Below are 12647 nucleotides of genomic sequence, written 5' to 3'. Positions count from 1 at the left end.
AACCGGCCATCCCTATGTAGGATCTGAACCCGTGGCCTTGGTGCCATCAGCACCACACTCTCCCGAGTGAGCCACGGGCCGGCCCTTAAAGAGATTTATTTATTTATTTATTTATTTTTAAAGATGACCGGTAAGGAGATCTTAACCCTTGACTTGGTGTTGTCAGCACCATGTTCACCCAGTGAGCTAACCAGCCATCCCTATATGGGATCTGAACCTGTGGCCTTGGTGCCATCAGCACCGCACTCTCCCGAGTGAGCCACGGGCCGGCCCCACACTTAACAATTTTTAAAAATTCTTTAAACGTTATGTCATAAGTAAAATATGACATCTCAGACATACTTTGAGTAAACTATTCTTTTTTTTTTTAAAGTTAATTTGGGCAAAAAGACTCGGAAGAAATATATCCAGGTGTTAATGGTACCTGTGTTAGATTAGGGTATTGATATCATAAACACATTCTCATCTCTGAGTTCCAATTTTTGGTTTTTTTGGTGGCTGGCCAGCATGGGGATCCAAACCCTTGACCTTGGTGTTACCAGCACTACTACTCTCAGTACCGACTGAGCCACCTGGCCATCCCTGAGTTCCAGATTTTTAATAATTTAGACATCTTTGGTTTATAATGGAAAAAGCAAATTTGTGATGAAGTATCCTGTTTATCTTTCTATTGTCTTAATATTATATATGAGTTGGTTGAAATTTGATATTTAATAATGAAATTCTTGTGAATTAGAACAATGGCAGATAAATTCTTTGCTTACTCTATTATATTGCTAACAGGGAGTATTGATGGTTGGCCCACCTGGCACAGGAAAGACCCTCCTTGCTAAAGCAGTAGCTACAGAATGCAAGACAACATTCTTCAATGTCTCTTCATCAACTCTGACTTCTAAATATAGAGGAGAGTCTGAGAAGCTTGTTCGTCTTCTGTTTGAAATGGTGAATGTTTGATACAGTTTTAGTGATTCTTTACCTCTAAAAAAAGGGGAGAGTGAGTTGTAACTATCTTCAGTGTATAGAATAGCTAGGCAGGATGATATTGTGCCCAGAGTATGATTCCTGTGCCCTTGAAGCTAGCATTCTTTACAAACATGAATAACTTGAGTTTCTTTTTGTCTCCTTTCCTCCAGGGGTAGATCCTTATGTGTTAGTTTATGGGCATGCTCACATTATGGGATCTGCATTACTAATCTGCTATAGGAATTTGAAATTGTTATGTTTTTCAAATCAATAAGCTTAGTCATAATATGGGTAAATGCAGTATTGTAACTAATGCCAAAATGTGAGAATCGTAAGTAGTTGTGGTACTTAGATCACCTCCAGTTTATTAACTATATCAAATACCTTAAGTTTAATGACTCAGTCTTTGGATTAAGTTCTTTGCTTCATTGAGTTTCTTTTTCTTTCTTCCACCCCCTCAAATTTGAATACCAGTGGAAGAAATATAATTCAACAAGTTCTGGTAGAGTGTTTGGACTCAATTCAACAGCCTTAACAGACCTCTTTAAAGAGATGTAAGCTAAGTAGAGCGGTTAGTTAAGTGTTGAGTCTTTAGAGTCAAGTGGCCTAGGTTCAAATCCCACCTCAGTCACTTTCCTGGCTGGTTAACTATGGGCAAATTCCTCCCCTTTTCTGATCTTCAGTTGCTTTATTTCCAAGACAGGACGATAATATAAGACCTACCTTTGTAATGTGAGAAGGGTGAAACGAGCTAAAATGTGTAAGTTGCTTAATAAGTCTGATTCATAAGGGTTCAGTAACTTTTAGTTGTTTCTGTTTAAGAATTATTTGGTATATTTTCTAATGTAGGGTTTTATATTCAAGAAAACTGACCATTTTCTTCTGTGGACGAAAGCCTCCTACACTCAGTGCTAATGTGCATTATTTTTTATAGTGAGGTTTATGAAGGCATATCAAAAAGCATTATTTTTTACTGGCTTCCCTGAAGTTGCTCGGGAAGATCTTAACCATCATTAAATAAACCCTTGCTCATCTGGAGTAAACTACTTTGAGGTGCCACTTGAGTGGTGGCTCAATTATAAACCAGTGCCTGCAGTTTGGATCTTCTGCCCTTGTGACCAAAAGTTATGGTTCATATTTGAAACCAGCTTGTGTTTTTTTCTGTTCATTTCCTTTTCTCAAGGAGTAAAATTGTACTGCCACACATATCTTGGTTTTGACTCTGTAGATGATTACCTCTCTCATTATGCCTTCCTCCTCTCAGAATCCCTCAAAGTGAATTTTGAGCATGTCTCAAGGTCTATACTTTAAGTAAGAGCCTTAAATTTGGTGAAAATCTGTCCACGATTTTTCACATGACATGGTAATAAATGCACACAAAAACGTAATTGTATACTTTGTTGTATTATGAAATTTTATTTTCAAGTGTCAAAAACCCAGTCAAATGAGTTTAAGCAAAAAGAATAATATATTGGGTCATGTAACTGGCAATTTAAAGAAGTTACTTTTTTTCCAGGCCTAGCAGGATGCAGCAATTCAGAGGTCCTCAGGAATCTTTCTCTCTGACTTTTGGCTCTTTCTGTTTCTGGGTTTGCTTAGACTGCAGGCAGGCCCATGTGGTGGTAACATAGCTATCAGAGGCTTAAGCCTTATTTTTATTGTTCTTATGGTAATCCCATAGAAAGCAGCCCTCATTTCTCAGTTGTTCTAGCAAACGGTCAGGGATTAATGTTCGGCCAGTTTTAAGTCATGTGTCCATACCTGAACCCATTGTTTTAGTCAGAGGATTGGAGTGATCTGATTGGCCAGGCCTGAATAATACCCCTGGCCTTCAAGTATGGTGGCCTCCTTTAAAGTAGTGGAGTAAGAATGAAAGAGGGATGACATACAAATGAAAAAGAGGCTTCTCTTACCAGAAGAAGGGGTGCTATAAGGCAGAACAAATTGGTGTCGACTGCAAGTCTGTCTTTAGTACCTTCCCACGCCAGCCAGAGCCCATTTTGCATGTCACATGGCCTCTGCCTGAAGTCAGACCACTGGGAAGAATCAGTTTAGTAGTTTTTGTTTGGTGTGGCAACAATAGATTGAAATTTAATTTTTGTTGATGTAGGTTCTTCTGTTAGTAGAAGGTTTCTCGCTAGAATTTCAATTGAGAATTTTCTTGGGTGCTTTGATAAGTTCCTTCTTTCCCTCTGTCCATTTCTAAAAAAGGAATTACAAAAATTTTTACACATAGTACCTAAAACCCAAGTAATGAGTCTTTATTAAAAATGAAATTGTCCCATTGGAGGGAATAGATGATTTAAGGATTCAAATTTTCAAGTAGAAAAGAAAGTGGGATTTAAATATTTGGATTTTTCAAGTGAACAGATTAAAACATTATGCTAAGTGAAAGAAGCCAGACATGAAAGGCCACATGTTGTATGATTCCATGTATATGAATAGGAAAATCCACAAAGACATATAGTAGATTAGTGGATGCCTGGAGCTAGGGAGAGAGGGGATTGTGGCTTATCTTTTTGGAGTGATGAAAATGTTCTGCAATTAGCAGTGACGGTTGTACAACATTGTGAATATATTAAACACTGAATTGTATACTTTGAAATGTTGAATTTTATGTAATGTGAATTTTATCTCAATTAAAAAAAAGGGTCCATGGTTGATCAGATAAATTGAAAAAAAAAAAAACCTCAGGACATATAAATTGATTCTTCTAAGTGACTACTTATGATTATTAAAATATATTTCTATCAGTCAAAAGAAAAAAATGGCAATTTAACTAGAATTTCTTGGAAGGAATCTCTGTGATTTTATTTAAGGTAATGGTTCTCTTTAACCACATTTTTTCTAGAATTTTAGAATATTTACCAATATCTGCTTTCCCATCATAGTTATCTGTGTCACCACAGTATGCAGGAAAACCTTGTATTTTTATCACTCAAATAAATATACCCAATTATATTATTGAAAGGAACAAAGAATATATATATATAATATTTAAGTATATAGGTCTGCATTTAGAAGCTATATTTTAGCTGTTCCAGTTCTATCCTCTCCCCCCAATATTAGGACAAGAGGGAGAGATGCACAGTGTGGTAGTCTCCTTAGCTATTTCCTAATTGCTTACTTGTAGATTACTTTAAAATGAAATAAAAACTTGGTGTCGCATGATTTCTTTCTTTAGGCTCGATTTTATTCTCCAGCCACCATATTTATTGATGAGATAGATTCCATTTGTAGTCGCAGAGGGACTTCTGAAGAGCATGAAGCAAGCAGGAGGGTGAAAGCAGAGCTGCTGGTTCAAATGGATGGTCTGTATATATGTGGATATGCAGGAATTGACTTGGGGTGGGCGGCTGGGGAGCGTCCCCAGCTTCAGCGGGTCAGGCTGTACCCAGAATGCTAACCCAATTCTTTTTATAGGTGTTCATAACTCTAGGTGGACTAGAGGGGGAGAGCAAGTAGTTCCTAGAGATTGATAGCAGCAAATTTGGTACACTGACAACGGTGATGTCAGAAACAATGGCCATCCACAGGACACCCTGATCTCTTCATTTTTAATACCCTGATCTCTATTTTTAGCCAATAAATGTAGATACATTGGCCTTAGAGGTTATGTATGTTTTCGTAACATTTTTTTAAATTGGCATGTAGTTGAGCTGAGCTGGTCTTTTGATTAAATCCATTTTGATTCATATTTTTGTATACTACAAAAATTCATTTTCCTTGGATTACAAATTCATATATATACCAGTTAGCATTCTAAGTCTTAAGGAGGCTTAAAGACTGCACTACCTTGTATTATTGTGCTAAATATTTGATGATCTTTAAATAGTTGGGCTTGGTTCAGGCCATTCTTGCCATGATGCCCTTGACACCACAGGACTCTATAGGGAGTCACCACCAAAAAGGAGTCACCACCAAAAAGAAGGCCCTCACCAGATGTGAATCCTGTAATGTGGACTAACCAGCCTCCAAACTGTGGGAAAACTGAGGGCTGCAGAGATTTATCAACTGAACAGCACAGGCGCACAAATCTGGTCTATACCCCCTCCCACAACCTGGGTGGACTGTGAACCTCCTGGTAGTAGGGCAATGACCACTCCATCTCCATATGATCCCAGCCCTCTGCCTGGCAGAAGTGGGGCTCAGGGAAGAGAGCTTGTTGATAAATATTTACCAGCATAAATATTTACTCCCCCCAGCCCTCCATCTGTCCTGCTTTCCAGGCCAGGGACCCAGGGAATCCTGCAGGTCTGAGGGAACTCATGATAAGCCACATGGCTGTGCTGGGGCATCACCGCCTGCCCAAGCTGCACTGGGCTGGAACCCAGCCCCAGGCCCTTGATCCTTCTGTCTTCACACCAATTCTGCACAACTCAGGAACTGAGAACCCCAAGCTTGAAGCCATACAGTCAAGAATGGCCATGGGCAAGTTACTTTAGTTGTCTTCACTCCAGGGTTCTCATCTGCAGTATGGGAATCAGTAAAGAGCATGACCCTAAAGTCACACTTCCACTGTTCACATTCAAGTTCTGTCCATGGGACCCCCGGCAAGTTAGTGACCTCCTTGAGCATCAACTTCCTTATCTTCAAAATGGGGATAATAGTTCCTGTTTCATTAAGATGTCATGAAAATAAAGTTATGCCTGTAAAAGAGCTTAAAAAATAGTTGAGCTTTTTTACTTTCTCTCCTTATCCTTCTTTTAGGTGTTGGAGGTGCTTCTGAAAATGATGACCCTTCCAAAATGGTTATGGTTCTGGCAGCTACTAATTTTCCCTGGGATATAGATGAGGCTTTAAGACGACGTCTTGAGAAACGAATCTATATTCCTTTACCATCAGGTATCTCCATTTATAGCTTGTCAAAAAGCTCCTGTTAACTTTCAGGTAGTTTTGCTTAGAGAATTTAAAATTTGGTGTTAATTAACTTTCTTAAAGAGATAAATGTAGAGTAAGTTTCCCTATATTACAAGTTTGGCTATATCTAGAACCTGAAAGCCTTGGTACTAGGAAATTAAAAATTCAGTGAGGAACAGCCTTGAAATTTCAGGCAAGTGGGCTCTAATAATTGGAAAACAAATCACACAAAATAGACTTGAGAAAAAATAATGCACTATGTTTATGTTGAAGGCTTATATTTTTAAATTTGTTTGTACCATTAGCAAAAGGCAGAGAGGAGCTATTACGAATAAGTTTACGTGAGCTGGAATTGGCTGATGATGTTGACCTTGCAAGCATAGCAGAAAACATGGAAGGTTATTCAGGTGCGGACATTACCAACGTGTGCAGGTATGAATTATTTTGGAAGCAAGGTTTTTGTGTGCATAAACTTCTATTATGAAGTTTTTATGGTGAATTAAGAGATGAAGAATAAAGACCTACATTGCATTATATAATCAGAGTCACAAGTTTTGGTTTTAAGTTAGTATTAGCAGGTGCTGGTAAGATACTTGGGAAACTTGCATGTTGTTGAAGAGTCTGCAGTTCATTTAAAAGCTACACATTTAAGAAGCTAATGTTGAAACAATTTGTGTAAAATAGAAAATCAGTAATTGTCTTGGATTAAAAAATTATTGGTGCATCCCTGCACTATACTGTCATATAGGAAATTATTGTGAAATAAACTGATTTGCATAACCACATAGTATTGTCTAGTTTTCAGTAAATGTATACTAAATGTGATAGGAAAGGAAGAAAAGTCTCTAACACAGCTGATCCAAGTAGGTTTTGTCCTAATCAAAGTATTAGCTCAGATGTTTATTAGCACGGGGCTTGACTGCAATAGTTTCTCATCTCTAAAGTGAGCATATTATGCAGGGTTATGAGAATTAGAGATAACGTGTGTATACATAAAGCAGCTATATTGCTGTCCCTTTGCATAAATGGTGGCTGCTATTAAGGATGAAACTTGGTGAAAGGAAAGAGGCACTTGAATCTGAACTTTCTCCTTTTTAGAATTTTATTTAAAAGACACTAATGGGGCTGGCCAGTTAGCTCAGTTGGTATTGCTAACAACAAGGTCAAGGGTTCAGATCCCAGAACTGGTCAGCTGCCAAAATAAACACTAATAGAGGAAAAGAAGAAACCACCTAATTTGGTCAACTGGCTTTTACTCTACATGAAGAAAATATTTAATTTTCTAGCTAACAGGTTCTCTTGTCTCTGTGATGCTTATTCTTTTTTATTGAACACTTATAATAAAAATCAATCTTAGCTTCTTTAAAAGAATTGTACTTTTACTTTTTCTTGGGCCTTATGCTTAGTATTAATTATTTAAATTGATTAGCACCCTACTGGAATGCAAGCCCTCAGAACAGGTCTTGCATTCCAATGTAAGATTCTATGCAATAGTACCTATGTATATGTAATAAGTTCATAATTAGAGAATGTTACAACATGCATTGAAAATTTTTCTACTCGCAGATTTTCATTCAGACAACTTAACACTTTGTGGGTTTTTTTTTTAAACTTCAAACCTAGGGATGCATCCTTGATGGCAATGAGAAGGCGTATTGAAGGTTTGACCCCAGAAGAAATCCGAAATCTTTCAAGAGAAGAAATGCACATGCCTACAACTATGGAGGATTTTGAAATGGCTTTAAAAAAGGTTTCTAAATCAGTATCTGCTGCAGACATTGAAAGATATGAGAAATGGATATTTGAGTTTGGATCATGCTAAATTCTCACATGTAAACTGTAAACTGTGAGAAACCTGTCTAAGTGTTTGAGTACTAATTAAATGTAGTGTTTCATTGCACTGAGTGCTATATTTTTTTAAACTTTCATAATGGTAAGATTCTTAAAAATCTCTTATGATTCTGAATAAAGCCAATTTTTTTTGTTGCAAATTTGTTTTACTTTAGCATTACTTGATTTCTGTTTCACTGACCAAAAATGTTGCAACACAATGTTACTTAGCTTGGAAAGTTGTCTTTATATGCACTAATCAGTATAGCATCTTCTCTCCCACTGCCTGCTGTTACTCCTTCTAGGGAGAAGGTGATTGGCTCTACCTCCTTAGGTGCCAGTGGGTACTGAAAATTCCTGAATGTTGTTATATAAGTAGCTAATTAAAGCATGAGCCAGGCCCAATGTGCCTTTCCTCCCACTGATATTATGGTAGCTTTCCTCCTCTTCCTAGGAGTTTTTTTTTTCCGTGGCTGGCTGGTATAGGGATCAAGCCCTGGAACTCGGTGTTATTAGTACCACAACTCTAACCAACTGAGCTAAGCGGCCAGCCTCTGGGAGAGTTTTAAAGACTCTTCATTTTACTATGCATTTAAAAAGGAATAAAAAAACCCCACAATCTTGCTTAACTTTATGCTGCCTACATAAGGAGCTGTCATGTAGGCAAGCAGGTATTTTTAAATCTATGCTGCTCATTATTCTATAATGAAACTCATTCACTCATGGATACTAAGCATAACTAAAATAATGGTATCAAGTTCATAAATGAAATAAAAGTTAATGATATAAAATTTAGTTAAGATTTCCAGTTTGGTTACTTACAAGAAAATAATTTATTGTATCATCCCAACCACAGAAGAGAAAACAGAGCCTCAAAGAGGCTGTCGTCCCAAGTCTCACTGTAAAGGAGAGAAGCCAGGATAGGAGGGATCTAACTGCAAAGCCTACACTCTCCAATATACCATGCAGCCTCCTAAATTTTTTTCCTCTCTAGAATCTATAAACCTATGGTTAATGGATAAAATAAGACCCTGTTATCATTTGGAGTTAGAATTGCTTTCTCATAACTTATGGAATGAGGAAGGGCATAAAGACAGTGTCACTAACTGGTAACAGTATCAAATTACAAATCGCATGCTATTATTCTGCAATGTGGAGATCGGAATGATAGCCCTATGAAATGTACTAATTAAAAATAGGGAAAATGAAAAATCACTCCTTTCTCCTTTAGTCCAAATATAAAATGATTAAAAAAAATAAGCCATCAGTTGGGCAGGCAGCTCTCGCCCAAGCATTGCATGCCTTTCAGTGCCGTGCCCTGGGACCCCACCGCCTTCCCCAGAGCCCCTGGCCTGCCTGGCCCTCCCTGGCCATGGAGCTGTGCTGGCGCATGGCCAGGTTGGGGGCACCCTAGCCGGACTCAGTGGAGCAAGTGCAGAGCTTCCCGTCTTGGATCCAGGCCCTCAGGGACTTGGAGGGCATGTTGGCCATTTCACCTGTGGGCTTGAACTTATCTTTGGACCAAGATCTTCCTTAGAAACTGCTACAAGAGGGCCGGCCCGGTGGCGCACTGCTATAGTGCGCCGCTTGGGAAGCGCGGCGGCGCTCCCACCGAGGGTTCAGATCCCACATACAGACCGGTTCCCGCTCACTGGCTGAGCGAGGCGCGGGAGCAACACCGAGGGTTGCGATCCGTTGCCGGACACGGAAAAAGACAAAAAAAAAAGAAACTGCTACAAGATTTGACCTCATGTCCCTGACCTCTTTGCATGCTTTTCCAGGCCTTCGTATATCCACTTAGGGCTGTGGGGTGGTGGCTGCCCTATTTTTGCCAAAATTTTTTTAAAACTTCTCATATTAAAAATGGTTTTTAAGTATTAAAAAAAGAGCTATTACTTTCTTGGACAATGTTTTCAAAATTATGGATTACAATCAAAATTTTTAAATGAAACAATGGAAATTATCACATGGAGTAAAGGTAAGTTATATGTACCATGTCACATCATAAAATGTATGTCAATATGAGCAATGATTTACGAAAGTAAGATATAACACTTGTAGGATAAATAGCACTATACCTAGAACCATAAAACCAAGGACACTCTTAATTCCATGACGTTGACAGGCTCAACCGACTTGAGCCTTAGATTTTAGCCAGTGTACATGAAAGGAACTATACCTACACTTATGTACATACAGGTCATTTTCACCTGGCCAAAGTTTTTATATAATTGTAACCAAAGCAGCTGTACTTATTTCCTCAAAAAAATTTATTTTAGAGTGAGAACACGTCATTACTACTTTTAAATCCTGGTACATTCAAAGTAAGTAGTCTTGGTACAGGACAGAATCAAATCATGATACACTTCAGTGATTTTTATAGTCACATACTTAATATAAAGGCACATTGTACTGAATAAAAAAAATAAGTGTTAAGTTCTTGAGCTTTTAAATTAGAATTTTATAAAGTGCTTTTCATAAAGTCATATAGTAATTAAGTGGATATAATTTCCTTAACAAAGGCACCTTGAAAAGTTATTGGCACATGGCATTTTGTTTTGCTGCCCCCTTTTTTTCCCTCCTTTTTGGTAATTCCAAAGTCTCTTCACATGTCTTCTCTTCCACTTGTTTAAATTTTCCTTAATAATTCCCCATGTGAATAGCTAGCCCTTATACAAAATAAGATGAACTTTAACTTGGCACTATAAAGGTCACTCTTCAGACAGTCTTAGGAGTTTAGCAGTTTCTTTAGTGTATAAACTGATTCTCAAGGATTTAAAGAAAATTATATTCAAGTGGCAAATTTGGAGCCAACAGACTAATTCAGAGTGATGATTTGAGATGGTGTTTTAAATACATGTGTTATCTTCAAGGTTCTTTGCTGTTTTCTCAGGACCATCTGGATGTAAGTTGATAGCTGTCACAGGTATAAAACTCACTTGATCCAACTGAATAATTCCTCTGAAATATAAGATGATTATTTACCATCAAAATTAAATATTTCCCCCACCTATAGTTTGGTTAGTTAGACAGGGTTACTTCAAGATTATAACTAAATATATACTTAAAAGTTAGGTGTTTCTGCTTCATTCTATTTAATAGTTTATAATAGTTGTACAAACTCTGAGTCCAAAGTTCAACTTAACCAAACTGACTGAAGGAATAGAAAGGTTCAGAGGAAGTTCATTATTTGGTACTATAGGGAAGGAAAGGATAGGGTAAGTATAGATCATCAAGGCAGACATTCAGATCTCTAGATTCGCACAGGTTGGGTGAAAAGACTAGGACTAAGCCCAAGCAGCTTTTTAAACAGTACTTACCACTGGAATGTAACCTTAGATTTTTAAACAACATTTCTCTTTTTGTTACTAAAATACCTGACTAGAGAGTAGGTCCTCTGGTAATGTAAGACCCTGTAATGTAAGTTCAATGTTCTCCCAATCAATACATCAAGAGGTTAGTTGTTCATAGAACCAAACAAGCTGATTCTAAAGTTCACAGAGAAGGAACTACAAGAATAGCCACAATAATTTTTAAAAATAACAATGGAGAAAAGAAAGAGTTGCCCTGACCAGCTATCACAGGTTTTATTAAAAACCTTGTAGTAATTAAAACTGCTATTGGCACAGGAAGAGACAGATCAGTGGAACAGAAGGGAGTCCAGAAACAGACTAATGTATAAGGGAATTTTAATTTATGGTAAAGTAACACTACAAGTCAATGGCAAGTTACTAATGCAACAATAGCCTCTCCGTTTGGAAAACAAAATCAGACCTCTAGCTTAAACTATATAAAAAAGTGATGGTAAAAAAATAAGTTTTAAGGCTGGCTGGTTAGCTCAGTTGGTTAGAGGGTGGTGCTGATAACACCAAGGTCCAGGGTTCAACCAGGATTCAATCCCTTACCAGCCAGCTGCTCCCACAAAAAAAAAGTCATAGAAAAGTAAGTTTTAAGAAAACACATAATTTTAGGCTGGGAAAGGCCTACTGACATAAAATAAAAATGCTAACAGCCAAAAAGGAATAACTTGAATTGTTTAGACCTCAAATTTAAGTGAGAACACTGAACTTCGCCTGAGCCCCATTTTCCCAGCAGACAGCAACGGCGGAAGCAGAGAGAAGAAACATAGAAGCCTTTTGGTTCCCCTTCCATCTCTTCCTGCCAAGTCCTTCTTCCTGACCTACCTGTACCCAGGACAAACAACAACGGCTCTGAGACTGTAGATCCAGAGAAAAGATGGCGACGGGTCTGGAGCGGCCGCGTCAGGAAACAGCGCGATCCTGAGAGCTGTGTGCTGTGATACCAGAGTATTGACTGCATTTCCAAGAGCAACAAAGGACGAATAATTCTTTCAACAACGATCCTACATCGATAAACGGCAGCGGGTTCGAGGTTTTGGGGCCAACATGGAGAAGGACTCCTGGGGACGCCCAGGCCCGGCTGCGGGAACAAATTAACGGCCCAGACGGCAAAGACCAGGAAGCCAGCGGAAGACTACGCAGAGGCAGACTGAAGCCCCCCGGACGGCCCACCCTGCGACCTCTGTGAGTCACCCCCAGCAAAGTCCCACTTGCGGGGCGAAGCCCGACTACTCCCTGCCCGCCTGGCCCCCGCCCATCACACCAGGCTGGGAGCCCACAACAAAGCTGCCTCCATTTCCTAGGGTGGGCTCTGGGAAGGCCGGCATTGTGAGGGCAGGCCAGTCATCTCTGTTTGGCGTGGCTCCCCGCTGGGACGTGCTATTTGCTTACCTTGACGCGGGGCACCCCGGGGCCTGTGGACCAGCCTATAATCCCACTCTTCCCGCGGGTCTCAGACGGGGCTGGCAGCGTGGGAAGTCCCCGGCCAGCGTCGGGGGGGGCTGGGAAGAGAAGCCCGCCCAGATCGTCTCTCCGCCACACCCTGGGCGTCGGCCACAGATAACCTCCCTCTTCCCGAGAGGCAGATTCCATCTCTGGGGACCTCAGTTTGGAAGAGCCCGTAACTGATTTCTG

General features: G+C 39.3%; 1 protein-coding gene across 1 annotated transcript in view; it reads left to right on the top strand.

Annotated features, from left to right (window-relative positions):
* KATNA1 (katanin p60 (ATPase containing) subunit A 1) overlaps positions 1 to 7814 on the top strand; it is a 19928-nt gene extending 12114 nt beyond the window's left edge. Inside the window, exons 4-8 of the mRNA XM_008594161.1 lie at positions 784 to 942; positions 4148 to 4274; positions 5674 to 5808; positions 6129 to 6255; positions 7447 to 7814. Coding sequence (XP_008592383.1) covers positions 784 to 942; positions 4148 to 4274; positions 5674 to 5808; positions 6129 to 6255; positions 7447 to 7645 — 747 coding nt within the window. The 3' untranslated portion in view covers positions 7646 to 7814. The remainder of the gene's footprint in view (positions 1 to 783; positions 943 to 4147; positions 4275 to 5673; positions 5809 to 6128; positions 6256 to 7446) is intronic.
* The last annotated feature ends 4833 nt before the right edge of the window (positions 7815 to 12647 follow it).

The sequence above is a fragment of the Galeopterus variegatus genome, unplaced genomic scaffold (genome assembly GCF_000696425.1).
Source record: "Galeopterus variegatus unplaced genomic scaffold, G_variegatus-3.0.2 Scaffold10268, whole genome shotgun sequence".
In the NCBI taxonomy this organism is placed as follows: domain Eukaryota; kingdom Metazoa; phylum Chordata; class Mammalia; order Dermoptera; family Cynocephalidae; genus Galeopterus; species Galeopterus variegatus.
Note: the sequence above shows the minus strand (reverse complement) of the source record. Positions and strands in the feature narration are given on the sequence as shown.